At 43.2% G+C, this 21,053-nt stretch overlaps 1 protein-coding gene across 2 annotated transcripts in view; it reads left to right on the top strand.

Annotated features, from left to right (window-relative positions):
- The window catches only part of MYOM1 (myomesin 1), a 155,325-nt gene that overhangs the window by 108,524 nt on the left and 25,748 nt on the right, over positions 1–21,053 (top strand). For both annotated transcript variants that reach the window (XM_088469642.1, XM_088469641.1), the window contains 8 exons: positions 4,361–4,487; positions 6,067–6,251; positions 7,593–7,707; positions 7,847–8,006; positions 8,144–8,250; positions 9,394–9,438; positions 10,503–10,639; positions 11,211–11,355. In XM_088469642.1, coding sequence (XP_088325768.1) covers positions 4,361–4,487; positions 6,067–6,251; positions 7,593–7,707; positions 7,847–8,006; positions 8,144–8,250; positions 9,394–9,438; positions 10,503–10,639; positions 11,211–11,355 — 1,021 coding nt within the window. The remainder of the gene's footprint in view (positions 1–4,360; positions 4,488–6,066; positions 6,252–7,592; positions 7,708–7,846; positions 8,007–8,143; positions 8,251–9,393; positions 9,439–10,502; positions 10,640–11,210; positions 11,356–21,053) is intronic.

Genomic DNA, 21,053 nt, shown 5'->3' with positions numbered 1-21,053 from the left:
AAGATTTGTGCATCACGGGAAGTAGTCTGCATCCCAACAGTTAGAATCCCGACACACACTATACCGGCTGCGGGATCCTGACGGGACAAAGTGCAGACAACTTCGATCAGTAAGTATTATAGTTAGGCTGCGGGAGGGTTAGGGTTAGACTTCAGGAGGGGAAGGTTAGGGTTAGGCTGTGAGAGGGGAGGGTTAAGGTAAGCCTGCGAGAGGAGGATGGTTAGGGTTAGGCTGAGGTAGGGGTTGGGTTAGTGTTAGGGTTAGACTTCATGAGGGGAGGGTTAGGGTTAGGCTGTGAGAGGGGAGGGATAAGGTAAGCCTGCCTGAGGAGGAGGGTTAGGCAGAGGTAGGGGTTGGGTTAAGGTTAGACTTCAGGAGGGAAGGGTTAGGGTTAGGCTGTGAGAGGGGAGGGATAAGGTAAGCCTGCAGAGGAAGATGGTTAGTGTTAGGCTGAGGTAGGGGTTGGGTTGGGTTAGGGCTAGACTTCAGGAGGGGAGGGTTAGGCTGTGAGAGAGGAGGGTTAAGGTAAGCCTGCGGGAGGAGGATGGTTAGGGTTAGGCTGAGGTAGGGGTTGGGTTAGGGTTAGGGTTAGACTTCAGGAGGGGAGGGTTAGGGTTAGGCTGTGAGAGAGGAGGGTTAAGGTAAGCCTGTGGGAGGAGGATGGTTAGGGTTGGGATGAGGTAGGGGTTGGGTTAGGGCAGGGCCGGCTCCAGGGGTCAGAGTGCGACCGAATTTGGGGGTGTGGCCTAATCACCATAGGCCACACCCCCTATGCGATGTTATTTGGAGGCGTGCCCGCATGGCACGCCTCCAAATAACGTCAGGCTGGGGGTAAAGCCCAGCCACTGGCTGGGCTTTCCCCAGCCCTCTTCCGTCAGTGAATGGATGCCGCGAGCATGCGCGCGGCATCCATTCACACTCCGAGGGTCCAGCACCGCTGCACAGCTGCGGCGGTGGGGGTCCCCAACCTCCCAATTAGACCACCCGCGAGCCACTTCGGCCCACGGATGGAGCAGCGGGACAGTAGTGTCCCGCTGAAATCGGGATGCTGGGGAAGGGTGCCGCCCTCTAGGGGTGGCGCCCTTGTGCGACCGCACTGGTCGAACACCCCTAGAGCCGGCCCTGGGTTAGGGTTGGGGTTAGAGTTAGTCTTAGAATAGCCTTAAAATCGCCGGCATTTTCACAATCGGGATTCCATTGCCGGCATTCTGACGTTTGAGATTCTGACCATCAGGATGCTGTACCCAAACCATACATTACTGATTGGTGTATCACTGGAAAAAGTGCGAATGTATATCTTTTATAGCATACACTATTAATTTACAAATGTAAACTATAGTGTTGTCAGGGTGAGATTGCTGCCTAAAGTTGCAACAGAAATGGCACCTAAGTGAATAGGCAAACCCCTGACAGCAACAACTAATAACATAAAACCTGCCTATAAAGATAACTACCAAACCTGACCAAGAATAGGAGGGCATCCATACTCTCTAATAGACCTATAACCCTGAGCTAATCAGACTGTTATGGCAGTAGGTACTCTTTAGCCTCTGACTGACAATATCTCTGCTTTCTTACTAGTGGAAACCTGGGGGTATATTTACTAAAGGTCGATTTCAATAGATTTTAATCTATTTCAAATTGATCTAAATCAATCTTGTGTTTGTGGGGCTAAATCATATATTTACTAACACTTTACAAACAGACAATTTTTTTTTGGTTTTTTCAATGTGTGATTTAGCCCCAAAAACACAACAAAGATTTAGATCAATTTGAAATCGATTAAAATTGATTGAAATCGACCATTAGTAAATGTACCCCCTCCTCTCAGATAAGTGCTTCCTTATTGGCCCTACCCAAATAAGATCTCTGGAGACATAAACCAGCTCACTCCACAATGAGCTAGACATTGAGTTGATGGGGATTGTAATGCTAAGACTATTAGACCTGCAAAACCCTATACACGCAAAAGAAGTTTTGAATTTCATTGTCACATGTACACAGTCTCTGTCTCTGCACAGACCTCATGTGATTGTCAGTCTGGTCACAGAAAATCCTTTTGTAAGTCCAGGCACCAGTCTATTTATTTATAATGCATACCATCAGAGGTAATAAAATGCATCTCTTAATCTGACCGATAGACATCTGAGGCATGATATGGTGGCTTATGTCACATAGGGATATTTGATATATATATGCAGTATGATGAGTGCCGAAAGCTTGTATATTACTAAACAAACATTTCCATTAGTTTTGTATCAATATGCTTATTCAGTTAGAAGAGTGCTGATTATTATCAATGTACTTTATATATACATTTATGAATGCATAGTGGTGTTAATGCTCCATTGAGTAAAACTCTGCTTGAGATAATTATTATGTGAAATATAATAAATACACTTTGAGTTAGAAAATCAACACTTAGAAACATTCCCACCCACATTGCAGCTGTGCAATAAGAATAAAACTGCTAATGTGAATCTTTTTGTGTTGTAAAGAATTTATATTTAGCCTATTGGCAAATACACCAGCACAGCTCACATCTCAGATCGTAGCACATACTAAATGTGTAACTGGGCCATCAGCATGATACATAAGGAAAATACCCACACAGCATAGATGTTGTGCTTTTATTCTTTTACATGATATATGTTATACTACGGGGATTAGTCAAACGTAATTTATTGGAAAAGATAGTTATATGTCTGCTCCAGGTGCAAGTAGTATATACAGTAAATGATGTGTCATATTCTTGCAGGAGTTGGGAATTACTAGCTAAATTCACTAATGAATAAACATTTAACTGCCTAGGGGATATACGCTAATGCAGATATATATGCTAATGTAATAGGGACGCCCACTGCTGCCTTCTCATATCCGTCCGATGACGTATGACAGCGTAAACATCTGTAACATTGATGCAGATCAGGCAGCCATGCAGCATATGGGGCAAGTCTGACCGCTGCAAACACTGCAACTCTCATGACACGCGGAGGGCTCTCATGCTGTGAAAGAGATGGCAATGGCTAATTTATACATGCCCATGACACGGTCAGACACACCTGCGTTTACCTAGCCACACCCCATTACCTCCCCCAAACGCTGACTACCTGTTACTCACTTTGTGAATGGATTTTCTGTGTAGGCATAATCACAAAACAATCACTGCACATGCGCAGTACAGCTTATACACATGCACAATGGCAAACCATCGCTCAATCTGCGTAAAAATCAGCATTGCGTACATCTCTAAATCAGGCCCAAGGACAGGTTACCATTCTCAGAACAACTTAAATTAGATCACATTTATGACATCTGGTGCAAAGGGAAAAGATGGTGGTTAACTGTCATTTTTATAGTAGTTTTGGGGAGGAAATACAATTTGATGCTATGAGAAACATAACAATTTTAATTAGCACCTGCTGTGAAAAATTTTGCAGAAATTTTATGTTACAAACTTGATATGACCAAGGGGCATATTTATCAATTATCGGGTTTTAGACACAATAATTGCAATTTCTTATCACCGCTATTTATGTCAATAAGAAATTGTTTTGCTCAAATGTACTGATATATACACATAGGGACCCCGGAAGTATCCCGTCCATGTGATGTGTAACAAGTGAAATGATCACTAAGGCGATCATTTCACTTCTCTTTCGGGACCACGCAGAGCTACTGCACATGGGTGATCTGCTGACCATGTATGTGTGACAGCCATTGCTTTAGCTGCCGAGAACAAGCTACAGAATGGTAAATCTGGAAGCCTAGCAGCCCCCATAGAATCCTATGGGTGCTACTTCTGCTGGAGGGACCCATGGCCGTTGCTACAATTAAGCAGCTTTAGGCAGCTGCCTAAGGGCACCAGCACCTGAGGGGGGCAGCACTGAGGCTACTGGCATAATAATAAGGATGCATTGCAAAGAGACATTCTTTGCCAGCAGCAGCAGTGCCCAAATCCTGCCCTCTTCCCTCTCTGCATGGTGGGTGCTCCCTTCCCCGGGACCAGTCATCAATGTACTGGTGTCTATCTGTCCCTTCTCCCAACCTTCCTGAGGCTCCACCCATTCCTGCTCCTATAATCTGATTCCAGCCCAGCCAGCTCCGAGGGGTGGTACACTAATATCTTGCTGTAAAATCATGCACCGGCCCTAGAGGGAGATATTTGCTGAGGTCCCTCCATGGTACATTCGGGGGATCCTCAATATTTGCAGTTACCCCCCGAAAATATCGGTTTCTCACAAATATTGTTTAATAAATGCCCCCAAATCATTTTGTGCTGTATGCTATCACTGCAAATCTGGTATTCAGTAAAGTCCTGTAACTTATATTAAACTGTCACTTTGTTTGCATACTATAGATTTTGAATTTGAAAGAAAACACAGTGTACCAATATCAGGTGGCTGCATGCAACATGGCTGGGGTTGGGATTCCATCCCGGCCAAGTAAGTCATTCATATGTGAAGAATGGACCATTGCTGTGCCAGGTAAATCATTCTGCTTCATTAAAACTTTTAACATAAAATAAATAATTTTTAGATTTGAAATGCTAACTAACCATAAACTATAGGAGGAGATATATCAAATCTTGGAGAGCGGTAAAGTGGAGAGAGATAGCATACCAACCAATCAGCTTCTAGCTGTCATTTTACAGGCTGTGCTACAAAAATGACAGAGGTTGATTGGTTGGTATTTTGTCTCTCTCACCACAATCTTTCCAAGATTTGATAAATCTCCCCAATACAGCAAATCTGCTAATAAGTTGCTGCTAACAAGATTCTCAAATATATTAGTAGAGGTCTCTGGAGATCATTACTTATCGGCACTCTAGATATTGAGATAGAGTTCTGTTTGTGAGGGAAAATATTTTCCTACACTTTGACATTTTCCTGTAAATTAATAAGGTCATGGTGTGTACACACGGTACAATAAAAATGCACGATATGAACGATAACGATATCGTTCAGATCGTTAATTTTTTGGTGCCTACCAACCCTCAAACGACCAGCGATTCGCGGGCACATATGGATGATAACGATATCGACCATCGCCTGTGCATGCAGGCCAACCTGGTCGACATCGACTAGGTTACATAAGGACCCACGTTCGTTGATCGCGGATCGCTGGCCTGTCGTTGGTGGGTTGGTGGTTTGCTGGATGATCGATATCGTTCATCCAGCACACCAGGAAGGTGCAGGGAGATCAGTCAGCGATATCATTATCGCTGAGTGATCGTACCGTGTGTACGCACCATAAAAGACACTGAAGTCATAATACGTCTTGGAACTTTGAGTGAGATTGGCTGATATTACAGAACAATATGGGGACTGTTATATTTGTGAATGTTATTAGTAGCTCACTATGTAAGAAAACAAATGTCTTAGGTTTAGTGTCCTTTTTGAGAAACTTTTTCAGGCATGCTATTAGCCATACGCTTTAAAGGATCAACTACAACAAAAAATAATTTTGGGTTAGGAAACACAGGAGCTCACTTTCATAGACTCTCCCAGTCTTATTTGTTCCTCGATGTCTCACAATGGGGGAGATGTATCAAGCCTTAGAGAGCGACACAGTGGAGATGTTGCCCAAAGCAACCAATAAGCTTCTGTCATTTATCTAGCACAGTCTATGAAATGACAGAAGCTAATTGGTTATTTTGGACAACTTCCCCACTTTAACTCTCTCTGAGGCTTAATGAAACTCCCCTAATATCTGTAACAGTCCCAGCAGTAGACCAATTCTCATGCTCAGGGTGAGCATTTTTTAAATTGCTGACGCTTTGTCAATGATCCTGACAACACTAGTTTGACAAATGCCTGCCCCAAGCAGGATATAGGACACCTACTTTACCAAATATACACATCACAGGACATGCCAATTGGGGGAGCTTAGGAAAGTGATGTTTTGTCATTTAATTTATCGCTTCACCCAATACTATTGGTTTATTGATTTTACTTTCTTATTTATTTATGTTATTGAGTTATCTGTCAAGGCAGCCCTACTACTGTACCTTAGCCATTCAGGATTATGATATTCACTTATTTATGAGAATGTTGCCTATATTAGGACCTCCACATGAGCTTTCCGTTACTGAGGTCAGGAGTACCTCCATGGTTCTACTATGGAAGTCTCCAGTCTACACTGGTCGTACTCCAGTCACCGGCTTTTATGTGGATGTTAAAGAGGCAGATGCGCCAGAGGAAGCTTGGAAAGGCGTGAACAAGAAGCCAACTGCAAACACTTACTTGAAGGTATTTGCGGATATTCTCACTTTAGATCTGGAAAACATATTTTTTTATATTTGATCTCAGAAGCTATCTCTTCCAAATAAAGATGTAACTCTGTATACTTCACGCTCGCATACACAGGGTAGCGTAGTGTTAGCACAAAGTAGGTAATATATAAATAAACTAGAATTATTTTTGTAATCTTGAAATTCCTGTTTGTTTCAGATTTATTTCAACATTAAATAGGCTGCTTGATGATTAGAGGCTTGATGACTAATCTTAACAGATTGTGATGACTGTTTTCAACAAACATTGATGTTTACTTTCCCTTCTTGGAAAGTATAAATTGGGTTATATAAATGATAAAAAAATCATTAAAGTCTGCATTTTTCTTCTAAAAATAAATGTACTAAACCCAGCGCACCCATACATGTGCATTGTATGCCTGGAGTTCTGTTTGCTCCTAGGATTACACTAATTGCTCTCAAAAAGGTTGCAGTGATGTAGCGCGATACTGTGTAAAATGCCGGAGGCCACTTGAGGTTAAGCTGGCCACACATCTAAAGCTGCATACACACCTAAAGATTTTCTGTCCAACCATCCAACTAGTTGATTGGTTGGAATGAAAATCTGGTAAGGTATGAAAGCAAATGACAATCAGCAATTTGCTCTCAAACACCGGAAAATGGACAAAAACTGTTGTTTGAACAAATAGTTTAGATCAAACATTTAACAAACTTGTCTGACGACCATTTTCATCTGTTTTCTGGCATTTAGGATCAAATTGCTGATCATCATTTACTCCCATACCTTACCAGATTTTCATTCCAACCAATCAACTAGTTGGCTGGTTGGACAGATAATCTTTAGATGTGTGGCCAGCTTTAGTGTTAGCTTGTAACGTTATGTAAACACATGCAACCAATGAGGATTGACGGCAACATGTTCTCTGTTTCCTTGCTGTCACTAATCACAGATTCACACATTGTGTAAATAAAGTCATTATGCCTCCTGATCTAGCGATGTAGTAAACTGGTTTCCCACAGGAATGCATTGCACTCTTTCTGTAATCACTTGTCAATGTGAGCAAAGAAAAAATATAGTTACAAAAATGCAACATATAAATGAAGCACAGTCATTGTGTTCCCTTACTTTTATAAGATTTATTGGTGGTGAAAGCTAATATTTATTCCTATTTGTTACATTTATAAGTTGACTATTTGTTTATTATGTGAGTAATTGTATTAGTAACAGTATTATTGCCATGAATGTGCCTTTACGGAAAGACATCTCCCTTTAGTTTAGTTGAACATCCATATAATATTATTTTACTAATTATTATTTCATTTTGATTTGATCTTCCAGATCCAAAACTTGAATAATGAAGTTCATTACGTGCTGAGGGTGAGGGCGATGAATCAGGCTGGCGTTGGAAAGGCATCCGATGTGACCGATCCTATCCTGGCACAAACCAAACCAGGTTAATATATACTTTCATATATCAGGGAACAATTTTAAAATTATTAATAAATGACGTTTGTTAGAATTACGTGGGAGGTTTCAATTTGAATGCTTGTTGCCCCCTTTACCAACCTTGTATATTCTGTCTTATTTTATAGGTACCAAGGAGATAGTGGTGGAAGTGGATGACAATGGAGTCATTTCATTGAACTTTGAATGTGATCAGCTTACTCCAGACTCTAAGTTTGTGTGGTCCAAAAATTATGATGCAATAGGTGATGATTCATCAAGAGTATCTATTGAGACCAAAGGCGGCAGGTGAGCAGTTCTTTATGACCGTAAGCATTATACAGTTGTTCAGGTAAAGTTGTCAACATATTTAAGTTGTATTGTAGCTTTTGGAGATCAATATGTTGCATCAGCCTGATCTAACTTTAAAATATACATATTCCCAGGACAAAGGTGATATTCAAAGACCCTTCAGAAGAAGACCTTGGCATTTACTCCTGTGCTGTTACAGAGACTGATGGCGTGTCGTCCAGCTATACATTAGATGAAGACGGTAAAATTATAGAATATGCATATACATTTTTTTTGCTATTTGCAAAATATAACTAAATTGGGATATTTGAGGTCTCAAGATATGGACAGTTTTACACAAACACACTTAATATGTGCATTTTTACACACACAAGGTATGGGTACTTTTACGGTAACACACACACTATTGTTACTTACACCCACAAGTTTTAGTGGTCATTTAGTGTAAACAACACATATGGTTTAGTGGTCATTTAGTGTAAATACAAGGTATGGATCATGCCCACTTTTCTGACATCATAGGATGCTCCTCATACTTTATTGCTGATGTAGTATATGGTGTTTGTGTATCCCTTTTCTGACATCATAGGATGCTCCTCACACTTTATTGCTGATGTAGTATGTGGTGTTTGTGTATCCCTTTTCTGACATCATAGGATGCTCCTCACACTTTATTGCTGATGTAGTATGTGGTGTTTGTGTATCCCTTTTCTGACATCATAGGATGCTCCTCACACTTTATTGCTGATGTAGTATGTGGTGTTTGTGTATCCATTTTATGACATCATAGGATGCTCCTCACACTTTATTGCTGATGTAGTATGTGGTGTTTATGTATCCCTTTTCTGACATCATAGGATGCTCCTCACACTTTATTGCTGATGTAGTATGTGGTGTTTGTGTATCCCTTTTCTGACATCATAGGATGCTCCTCACACTTTATTGCTGATGTAGTATGTGGTGTTTGTGTATCCCTTTTCTGACATCATAGGATGTTCCTCACACTTTATTGCTGATGTAGTATGTGGTGTTTGTGTATCCCTTTTCTGACATCATAGGATGCTCCTCACACTTTATTTCTGATGTAGTATGTGGTGTTTGTGTATCCCTTTTCTGACATCATAGGATGCTCCTCACACTTTATTTCTGATGTAGTATGTGGTGTTTGTGTTATCCCTTTTCTGAAACCATATAATGCTCCTCACACTTTTGCATCAACTTTTCTGCATTTAATTTTAAGGCAAACCAATTTTACAATAATCTTTGACATACAGACCTTGTCAGACACATATGTAAGTCACAGGACCCAGGATCTGTAAATCTCATGGTTTTGGCTCTGCAAGGTTTCGGCTTATGCAATAAAACTCTTTCTTTCCCCCTGCAGAGCTCAGGCGCCTGTTGCAGATCAGCCATGACAACAAATTCCCAGGTAAATTGTAATACAGTTTATAGACCAACAAATCATAAAACCTACATTGATTCATTTTCCCTTTTTTTTGTATTGTTGCATCATACTGTAGGTGAATTACAACATAATTTCACCTAAAACTAAATATTTAGGTAGGAATTAAAGTCGGTACGATGATCACATAGTGTTTTGTGCTTTGAACATGTTCTTCAGCTTATTTAAAAAGAAAAACACTCTAAAATGGTGCATACACACGGTACGATCTGTACCACCAACAACTTGAAAGATATCTTTCAGTGAGTCATCCTGAACAGGCACAGTTAATGATATTGTGCAAGTTGGCCTGCATGCATGGACGATAAAAGATATCTTTATCATCCATGTGGGAATGATCATCGTTGGTCGTTAACAGGTTGGTAAGTACATAAAAATTAACGATATGAACGATAACGATATGAACAATAAATATCGTTATCATTCACATCATTCAGTTTTACTGCTCCATGTGTACGCACCTTAATGGTGCGTACACACGGTCAGATTTGTCAGTTCATCGCCAACGATGAACAATTGAACGATTTCTGACATTATTAAAGTGAATGAAATTGGCAAAATCTGACTGCAAACACAGTCGATGTCAGAGATCGTTATCTGACATGCAGGAACGCGCATCGTTCGTCGATGCATGCCCAACATGTCAAAGATATGAACATTCAACGATTTTTACAATTGTTATCATTCATATCTGATAAGAAATCTGACCGTGTGTATGCACCATAAGTTTTCCCAATCTACGTAATTCCATTTTCAGCAGCAGGTTACAAAGCTCCCATTGTGTTTTAGCTCTTTTGTGTTGTTGTGAAGGAACCTATATAGATATACCTGTGGGCCAGCCATATTTGCTCCTTGTGCTGTCACTTTCCTTGCCTCCATTGTCTAAGCTCTGATGAGCACCATCTTGTGTCACCCACCTAAAATTGCCTCCAGAGAGCATACATTTTTTTTTAATATTAACTGCCCCATGTTAAATATACATATAATGCACAGTTTGCATTGCCTTTGCAATCTTTGTCCTTGTTTTGCAGTTATTCCTCTTAAGTCTGAATTGGCTGTAGAGATCCTGGAGAAAGGACAAGTTCGCTTTTGGATGCAAGCTGAGAAGCTCTCGGGAAGCGCTAAGGCCAACTATGTGTTCAATAACACGGAGATTCAGAACGGTGATGTAAGCCAATAGACTAAAATCTTTGTAAATAAAATGCAATAGCAATGCCTCAATTTAAACATAGTTTGTGACAGCAAATAACAGTATTTCAATTCATATATTTGTTCTAGAGAGCTTTAAAAACTTTCCCAGTCCATTATATACATACAAACTATATAAAGAATAAGGTTGGACATGTGAACATACAGTATATTACAAGTGATGCTAATACATGTAAATAACATGTGTATAAGCAAATATTATTGCTTATGGTCAATGAGCTCTGATGTCATCACTTCAGTATTAATAGGAAGGTAAAATGTGTGTACTATAAGTAATAACGCCTCCTTTGCTGTAGATTATTATAGATATTAGTAGTCACCGTAGATTGTGGAACCTGTATAACAGCATTCATCCTGAAGTTTTTACTTTACTATATTTAGTAGACCATTTAAACTATATGCCTACATATATCTCCATTATTTCACATACAAGGAGCAATAATGCTGTTCTCAGAGTACACATAAAGACTCACATTTTGTGACACAACTATACAATTATGTATGTCTGCTTAAATTGTTCTGTCTCAAAGAAATACAAGATGCACTTGGACAGTAAGACTGGCATTGTGGAGATGATCATGGATAAGCTGGAGGATGAGGATGAGGGAACATTTACCTTCCAGCTTCAAGATGGAAAGGCAACAAACCAATCCAGTCTGGTACTTATCGGTGAAGGTGAGTATTATTTAATAGCATATTGCTAGTGCTGCACAGATGCTACACAGATTTTAAGACTAGTAGACAGTTAGTTTAGGTAGTGTACAGTAGCTCCAATACATTGCAGGGGATTTCTAGCCACATTTGTCCTGTGGGAATGGATGTAAGACACTGCACTGAAGATACAGTCCTCACACATAGACAGCTCATGAAGGAGTATAGAAAGTGATATAATTAATAGCATCCATGATCCATCAAGTTCTGTCATGTGCTTTCTATCTGTATGGACTTACCATTAAGCTCAGTTATCATTGGTCCCTATTCTAAGCTGGTTTTACTTTTATTTACAACTTGTGTGTATTGGGTATGTAAAATGGGGGTTGTGTTTTTTGCTCCTAGAATAGTACTGGTCCTGTGATCAAAAACCTAATGGTGCCAACCTACATGCAAAACAACTTGTTGTAGCACATTTCACTCTAGATAATTGTTAGAGACATTCAAACTGGCATTATCCTATGAAACTGGCATTATCCTATGAATTAGCCTATGAAACTGGCATTATCCTAAGAATTAGCCTATGAAACTGAAAGTATCCTAAGAATTAGCCTATGAAACTGGGACTATCCTTTGAATTATCCTATGAAACTGGCATTATTCTAAGAATTAGCCTGTGAAACTGGGATTATCCCATGAATTATCCTATGAAACTGGCATTATCCTAAGAATTAGCCTATGAAACTCCCCCTGAAACTCTGGAAGGCCTAGGAGAAGCCAGATTAAGAGGTCTCTGTTCCTCGCACATATGCTTCCATGAATTAAGTAACCTTCAATGGTTGTCACTGCAGCAACCATTTAGCTCAGCACATGCCCCTTCCTGTTCAGGGATCAGCATCCTAACACTTGGAGAGTTGTCACCGGCCTTGGTAAAACTCAACATTTCTGGGCATGTGTTTTGGTCACTTCTCCTGATGGATTTGTCGTGGGGTTTACAGAGATTGCCCTGGGATTCCCTGCTAGATTGGCGGGACAGGTTCACGGCAGGCTCTGTGTGGGCGGCCATGCAGGACGGGGCACAGGTAACTTACACTACGGCTGGTTTTGCCTCGAAGGGCCCATTGGCTCTCCGCTTCACATGCGTATTCATATTCAAATTGATCCTTCCAATATCTTCTATTTGGTAAGGATTTTTCTCATTTATCCAGACCTTGATACCATGTTCCCCACCTGTCGGGACCGTACATTTCTTCCTGTGGCTATCCTTCCTGGCAGGGTCCATGCATCCAAGTTTTCACTCCTCTTTTCAGGGTGGTGCGTCCTTGGAAAGGTCAATCTATTACAAGCCAAAGGGGTTCAGTTTCCTGGGGTAGTTTTTCTATTAACATTTTGGGGACATGGGCTCCAGGAAAACCTAGTGCCTAACTGGGTATCTCTCTCTACACAGTTTGCTTGCAAGTGGTAGGGCGGTTGCTCCAGTTCAGAGACCATAGAGGGAAGTCTTCAGACACCTAGGTGCAAGGCATCATTCCCTTTGGTTCCATCATGTACCCTGGAGGTCCGCCACCTCATCGTTTTGTTTTTTTTCAACATTGCGAACACCAACCACACGGTGGCATTGGACCATTCTATCATTCCACTCCTCTCAGCCGGCAGTTTTTGCTCCAGTTCCGCAACAGGAACAGAAACTGGGGTTCTATCTCCTTCCTGGTCGACTGCCGAATGGCTTGTTTCGGCCGATCTTGTCTCTTCGTGCCTTGCGCACCAAGGCCTGTGTAGTGCAGTTCGCATGGAGGCCAACAACTTCTCTCTAGCCGTCTGAAATGAGTATCTTCAGGTTTTGTTTTGGCCATGTCGTCCTTCTTCCTCAGTGGGCGTTCGACTCGATTCCCTGTCTGTTCCAGGCCCTGCCATTCAGTGGAGCCCAGTTCCATGTGTTTGCAACACAATGAGGTTGGTGCTGCTGCGCATATTGCGCACAGAAGGTATCACAATTCGGTCAGCTTCGGAGGGTTTGCTTGTGACAGATACTTTGGCTTCACAAATACAGATCTTCTTGGATCATTTGTTTCAAGTACTTTTGGAACAGTATCCCTACTTTTGCAAGGCCTGCCTTGCTTCCTTGTCTGCGCCTTCAACTCTGGGGTGGTCTTCAACGCCTCTTTCCAGTGGCATTTTTCTTGCAGTAGACAATGCACAGACCCTACCGAACTTGGTCTTAATGGTTCGGTAAGTGTCTCGTCCATCAACCTGGTGGAACTTTTGGTTGGTGGGCATGATGGTCTCCACTTGCTTTTGGTTTTTGGGTCCAGGTTCTACTTGCAGGAGGTTCAGTGGGTAATTCTCCAAACTTGGAAGAGTTGCTTGATATCCCTCTTGTCTCGGTTTCTCGATTTGTCTGCATGCACTCAGCATTTTCCATTGGTAGAGGATTTCTGTTCTTCTCCTCCAGGCCCAATCCTTGGTCCTTCTGGATTCGCTCATTGTGACCTCGACCGAGAGTCTGCTGGGAAATTGCTTTTTCAGCTCCAGGGCCTTGGGTCACCATCCACTATAGTTCAACTGATTGATTGGCTCAAGCTCCAAATCATCATCAGTCTCTCTGATGGGCCCTGTCCATCCTCACCAGCTAGACTTGGTCGGTCAGACAATGGCCCGGTGGTGTCATATGTACATAATCCGAACAAGAGCACGACGGCAATGGTGGAGGCAACCCAAAGTCTTCCTAGGTGGACACCTTGGTTCCAGAGACAGAGAACTCCCTAAGGAGAAGCAAGTTTCTCCCAAGGACAGTGATCTCACCTTCCAGTGGTATTCCTACCGTTCATTTGGATGTGAGGCCCTCCATGCAGGAAGAAAGGGGGGGTTCTCATTGCCTCTCGACACTATTTCAAGGCTCCAGAGTTTTGTGTGTGATCTGGGTATCCGCTGGTTCAGCAGTGAATGTCTTGACTATTCTGTGGAATTTTTAATGTATAGGATCTGTTTCCGTTGACCCCACTGTTCCCTCAGGTCTCCCGAGTGAGGGTTATCCTCGGGACTCTGGGCTGGTTACGCTGTTCAGGGTACGCAGCCATTCTCCTAAGGTCAGCAGGTCCGGGGTGGCATCTCCCAATTCATCCAGACCTGCTGCAACAAGCCCGATGTCTACGATGGGAACCTTCCTCTGTTGGTTTTCACGACCTGACTTGTGTGACTGAGCGGGAGAAAGCTGCAAGTTTTTCTCTCTCGGTGGTCCAGACTATGCTGTGAGCCCAGACATTCTTTTCCAGCTCACACTTACCTCCAAGTTTGCAAACTCTACCTCTTGTGGTGTAACTATTAAAATTTTTGCCTCTCATGTTTCTTGACCTTCCTTCTGGAGGGTTTGGAGGCCGGTGGCGACTTAATTTTGTGACTCTCCCAGGCTTCGGCCCTGTCTTTTTCTTTCCAACATCATTTGGCTTTTTTCTGAGGGTCCAAACCATTTTTACAAGGTGTGCTGCGTACATTGGAGTAGTTGCGTTCAGTGGATCTTCAGTTGGATGCTTGGAAGCTGGTCTTCCTTATGGCTATTGCCTACCCTCGGCATAGTTCCCGGTTTAGGATTTGCAAGCCACCTTTGCTCGTCTTATCTGACCATTGTGTGGTTCTGCGTACAGGTTTTACGATTCAGCTGACACTTGTGTCGGCCTTATACTTACACCGGGAAATGGTCTTTCCAGTTCTTCCTCCTTTGGCAAGGACTGGGATGATCTGGCTCTGCTAGTTGGGCTGAGCTCTGCAGATTTCCTTGGAAATGTCTTCTTTGGTATGCCGCACTATCCTCTGCGGCTTCTTTATGATTTGTAGGGACATGGTTGGCCGGTTCCTCAGCAGACCCTTGCGCATTGGATCTGCTCGTTCATCACTCAAGCCTCTTCTGATACGGGGTGCTAGGGTGGTGGCACTCTTATGGGCAGCGTGGCACAGGACTTTACAGAACAGGTCCGTTGTGTGGCTATCTGGTCCCCTCTTTGCATGTTTGCTAATTTTTTACGTTTTCAGGGATTTTTTTGCCTTCAGTGGCACCCACTTTGGGCATACAGTTCTCCGGTCAGGCAACCTGAATGTTCCCTCCCCTGGGGACGGCTTTTGAATGTCCCATTGTCCAGTGTTTCCCAGCCTTGCTGCAGAGAAAATAGAATTTTTGGTCAACTTACCGTTGAATCCTTTTCTCTTAATCAGGCTGGGGAACACTGCGATCTCTCCCTCACGCTCAGTCGTGAGAGGTTTTTGGTTCTTGACCGTCCTTTTCCATTCTGGTTTGTTTGGTTGTTCTAACAGTTTCTCTGGGTTCCTTCCTGCTACTCCTCTCCAGACTCTTTTAAAGAGGTACTGGAGTTGTGGGATTGCAGGGGTCAGGATTTTAGGATTTCAAACTACAGTTTCATTAAGTGCCAACTCCAGCTCCAACCTATAATCCCATTTTCCAGTGTTCCCCAGCCTGCTTAAGAGAAAAGGATTCTGAATTACAAGAGATACTGTATATATAAATATTAACTATGGGCCTGATTCACTACAGAACACAACTGCGAATGCAATAGCGATTATGCACGCAGTTCAACTGCAATAGTATGCTAATTAATTGCGATCACAATGCCGCTGCTGCACTACATAAGGACGCCCACTTTACCTTACATAAATCCGTACTGTTTAGCAGGACTGCGAATCCATTGGTACAATCGAGTACCACCGCAGCCTCACGCACACTAGCACAAGCCCTGACCTTACTCAGAAATTGCTAATTTCCATGCACGCTATCAGGCCTCTGCGTAGGGCATTGCAGTGGATAATTATGCACACCCTTCAACAGCGTTCAAACGCACTGGCACGCCTGCGTTCAGACGACCCCCCCCGTCACCACCCACAAACGGTACTTCCTGACAATCACTCATGGGTCTGTGTAGTCACTGTGATCACAGTCTGAATTAGGGGTGAGCGGGTTCGGATTTCTGAAATCCGAACCCCCCCGAGCCCCCCGATCCGAGGCAGATCCGAGTCAGGCTCGACTTTTCCCACCTGACTCGGATCTGAAATCGAGGCAAAACGTCATCATCCCGCCTTCCGGGTCTCGCGGGTTTTGGATCCTATATAAGGTACCTGCGTCGGCACCATTTTCTCACTCGGCTGTGGACAGTGAAGAGGGAGGGTGGGAGTTAGGGCTGGCTGGGCTGTGTAGTGTAGTGTAGTGCAGAGTAGTGTTGTGCTGTGCTGTGCTGCGCTGTGCTGCTGTTGTCCATAGGGGCTGTGTCCACTACTTCAAAGTCCATAGGGGCTGGCTGTGTTGTGCTGTGCTGCTGTTGTTAATAGGGGCTGTGTCCACTACTTCAAAGTCCATAGGGGCTGGCTGGACTGTGTTGTGCAGTCAGTTCTCCATAGGGGCTGTGTCCATTCCAAAGTCCTGTGCAGTGTCCCAGTCCTAAAGGGGTGCTGTAGTGTTGTCCAGGGGGTGCTCTGTCCATCAGGGGTGCTCCCCCCAAGTGCTAAAAAAATAATATTTTTTCTGTGTTTGTGAATTGTGTGCGCAGTAGCCGCACGTGCATCAACAAAGTAGTGCCAAGCGTGCGCCTGTGTCATAAGTAAAGGGCCGGCTGGCTTGACCGTTAAAGGGTGCTGTAACCCCCAAATACACTCCAGTCCAAACCAAATAAAAAAATATTTTCTGTGTTTGTGAATTGTGTGCGCAGTAGCCGCACGTGCATCAACAAAGTAGTGCCAAGCGTGCGCCTGTGTCATAAGTAAAGGGCCAGCTGGCTTGACCGTTAAAGGGTGCTGTAACCCCCAAAGTACACTCCAAACCAAATAAAAAAATATTTTCTGTGTTTGTGAAATGTGTGCACTGTGGCCGCACGTGCATCAACAAAGGAGCAGCGCCAAGCGTGCGCCTGTATCCCATAAGTAAAGAGCCGGCTGGCTCATTTCTTAAAGGGTGGTGTAACCCACAAAGTGCACTACTCTCCAGCAAAAATAAAAAATATATTTTCTGTGTTTGTGTGCGCCTTAGCCGCACGTATATATCAATATAACATAAATGGAGGACCAAACTTTCTCCGATAAAAATAAAATAGGGAAAGATCAAGAACCACTTCCTCCTAGTGCTGTTGCTGCTGCTGGGAGTTGTTCATCATCCCAGAGAGGAAGTAGGAACACCACTACTTTTACTAAACAATTGACCCTCCAACAGTCCTGAAGGACGTGCCAACAATTTCTGACAAGTCTACTGTCACTGCATATGATACTGTCCTCAAAGCAGCAGCGACAAGCGTGCGTCTGTCTGTTAAAGGGTGGTGTAACCCTCAAAGTGCGCTCCACAAACACTAAAAATATTCTTCTTTTTTTTCTGTCTTTGTGAATTGTGTGGGCTGTAGCCGCACTTGCATCCTCAAAGCAGCAGCAACAAGCATGCGTCTGTCTGTTAAAGGGTGGTGTAACCCTCAAAGTGCGCTCCACAAACAATAAAAATATTCTTCTTTTTTTTCTGTCTTTGTGAATTGTGTGGGCTGTAGCCGCACTTGCATCCTCAAAGCAGCAGCGACATCCATGCGTCTGTCTGTTAAAGGGTGGTGTAACCCTCAAAGTGCGCTCCACAAACAATAAAAATATTCTTCTTTTTTTTCTGTCTTTGTGAAATGTGTGGGCTGTAGCCGCACCTGCATCCTTAAAGCAGCAGCGACAAGCGTGCATCTGTCTGTTAAAGGGTGGTGACACCCTCAAAGTGTGCTCCACAAACAATAAAAATATTCTTTTTTTTCTGTCTTTGTGAATTGTGTGGGCTGTAGCCGCACTTGCATCCTCAAAGCAGCAGCGACAAGCGTGCGTCTGTCTGTTAAAGGGTGGTGTAAACCTCAAAGTGTGCTCCACAAACAATAAAAATATTCTTCTTTTTTTTCTGTCTTTGTGAAATGTGTGGGCTGTAGCCGCACCTGCATCCTTAAAGCAGCAGCGACAAGCGTGCGTCTGTCTGTTAAAGGGTGGTGTAACCCTCAAAGTGCGCTCCACAAACAATAAAAAAATTCTTCTTTTTTTTTCTGTCTTTGCGAAATGTGTGGGATGTAGCCGCACTTGCATCCTCAAAGCAGCAGCGACAAGCATGCGTCTGTCTGTTAAAGGGTGGTGTAACCCTCAAAGTGCGCTCCACAAACAATAAAAATATTCTTCTTTTTTTTTTCTGTCTTTGTGAAATGTGTGGGCTGTAGCCGCACCTGCATCCTTAAAGCAGCAGCGACAAGCGTGCGTCTGTCTGTTAAAGGGTGGTGACACCCTCAAAGTGCGCTCCACAAACAATAAAAAAATTCTTCTTTTTTTTTCTGTCTTTGTGAATTGTGTGGGTTGTAGCTGCACTTGCATCCTCAAAGCAGCAGCGACAAGCGTGCGTCTGTCTGTTAAAGGGTGGTGTAACCCTCAAAGTGCGCTCCACAAACAATAAAAATATTCTTCTTTTTTTTCTGTCTTTGTGAAATGTGTGGGCTGTAGCCGCACCTGCATCCTTAAAGCAGCAGCGACAAGCGTGCGTCTGTCTGTTAAAGGGTGGTGACACCCTCAAAGTGTGCTCCACAAACAATAAAAATATTCTTCTTTTTTTTCTGTCTTTGTGAAATGTGTGGGCTGTAGCCGCACCTGCATCCTTAAAGCAGCAGCGACAAGCGTGCATCTGTCTGTTAAAGGGTGGTGTAACCCTCAAAGTGCGCTCCACAAACAATAAAAAAATTCTTTTTTTTTCTGTCTTTGTGAATTGTGTGGGCTGTAGCCGCACTTGCATCCTCAAAGCAGCAGCGACAAGCGTGCGTCTGTCTGTTCAAGGGTGGTGTAACCCTCAAAGTACTCCAAAAAATAAAAAACTATTTTTTTTATGTGTTTGTGACTATTGTTCGATGTAGCCGCATGTGCATCAACACAGTAGCAGCGCCAAGCGTGCGCCTGTGTCATAAGTCAAGGGCCGGTTTGGACATCTGGTCCGGACTGAAGGACGTGCCAACAATTTCTGACAAGTCTACTGTCCCTGCATATGATACTGTCCTCAAAGCAGCAGCGACAAGCGTGCGTCTGTCTGTTAAAGGGTGGTGTAACCCTCAAAGTGCGCTCCACAAACAATAAAAATATTCTTCTTTTTTTTCTCTTTGTGAAATGTGTGGGCTGTAGCTGCACCTGCATCCTTAAAGCAGCAGCGACAAGCGTGCGTCTGTCTGTTAAAGGGTGGTGTAACCCTCAAAGTGCGCTCCACAAACAATAAAAATATTCTTCTTTTTTTTCTGTCTTTGTGAAATGTGTGGGCTGTAGCCGCACCTGCATCCTTAAAGCAGCAGCGACAAGCGTGCGTCTGTCTGTTAAAGGGTGGTGACACCCTCAAAGTGTGCTCCACAAACAATAAAAATATTCTTCTTTTTTTTCTGTCTTTGTGAAATGTGTGGGCTGTAGCCGCACCTGCATCCTTAAAGCAGCAGCGACAAGCGTGCGTCTGTCTGTTAAAGGATTACATCGGTGACAGCATCCAAGTAGGCATGTCAGACAGTCCGTACCTGTACTGGCAGGAAAAAGAAGCAATTTGGAGGTCCCTGTACAAACTGGCTCTATTTTACCTGAGTTGCCCCCCCTCCAGTGTGTACTCCGAAAGAGTGTTTAGTGCAGCCGGGAACCTTGTCAGCGAAAGGCGTAGGAGGTTGCTTCCATAAAATGTGGAGAAGATGATGTTCATAAAATGAATTATCAACTCTTCCAGGGAGACCAGCCTCCATAACGTACAGAGGGACCTGTGGTGGTGGATTCCAGTGGGGACGAATTAATACTCTGTGAGGATGAGGATGTACACAACACTGAAGAGGGTGAGGAATCGGTGAATGAGGAGGATGAGGACGACATCTTGCCTCCGTAGAGGCAGTTTTTGCAGGGACAGACTAATTGCCAGCTTGTTTTGTGGGGGTCCAAACGAACCAATCATTTCAGCCACAGTCATGTGGCAGACCCTGGCGCTGAAATGATTGGTTTGTTAAAGTGTGCATGTCCTGTTTATACAACATAATGGTGGGTGGGAGGGCCCACGGACAATTCCATCTTGCACCTCTTTTTTTTCTTTGCATTATGTACTGTTTGGGGCCTAGTTTTTCAAACTGCCATCCTGTCTGCCACTGCAGTGTCACTCCTAGATGGGCCACGTGTTTGTGCCGCCCACTCGTGTCGCTTAGCATAGTGATCCAGCTACCTCGGTGCAACCTTTTGGACATAAAAACACTATTGTGAGGTGTGAGGTGTTCAGAATAGACTGGAAATGAGTGGAAATTAAGGTTATTGAGGTTAATAATAGCATAGGAGCAGAAAAACCCACAAATTATGTGATTTTATCTGTTTTTATGCTTTTTTAAAAAAAAATACAGATCCAAAACACAAAACCCAGAACCCAAAACACGGAAGGGTGGTTTTGGCAAAACCAATCCAGATCCAAAACACGAAGAATGATCCAGATCCAAAACCAAAACACAAAACACGAAAAGTGGCCGGTGCACACCCCTAGTCTGAATAGCAGTGGCCAGTTCGTGCACACGCTCTGTGTCCATACTCATGTGCAGTACGCAACAATCGGCTGATTGTGTGCGTATTAGCAACTGCGCTCTTTGCTGAATCAGTCCCTATATCATGAACGTCTCGCAAAATGATTTGGTATTGACTTCATTTTGGATGTTTATTTTTTTATTTTATTAAACCATTGC

The sequence above is a fragment of the Taudactylus pleione genome, unplaced genomic scaffold, assembly GCF_031769625.1.
Source record: "Taudactylus pleione unplaced genomic scaffold, aTauple2 ptg000093l, whole genome shotgun sequence".
Lineage (NCBI taxonomy): Eukaryota > Metazoa > Chordata > Amphibia > Anura > Myobatrachidae > Taudactylus > Taudactylus pleione.
This window is presented reverse-complemented; position numbering and strand designations above follow the sequence as displayed.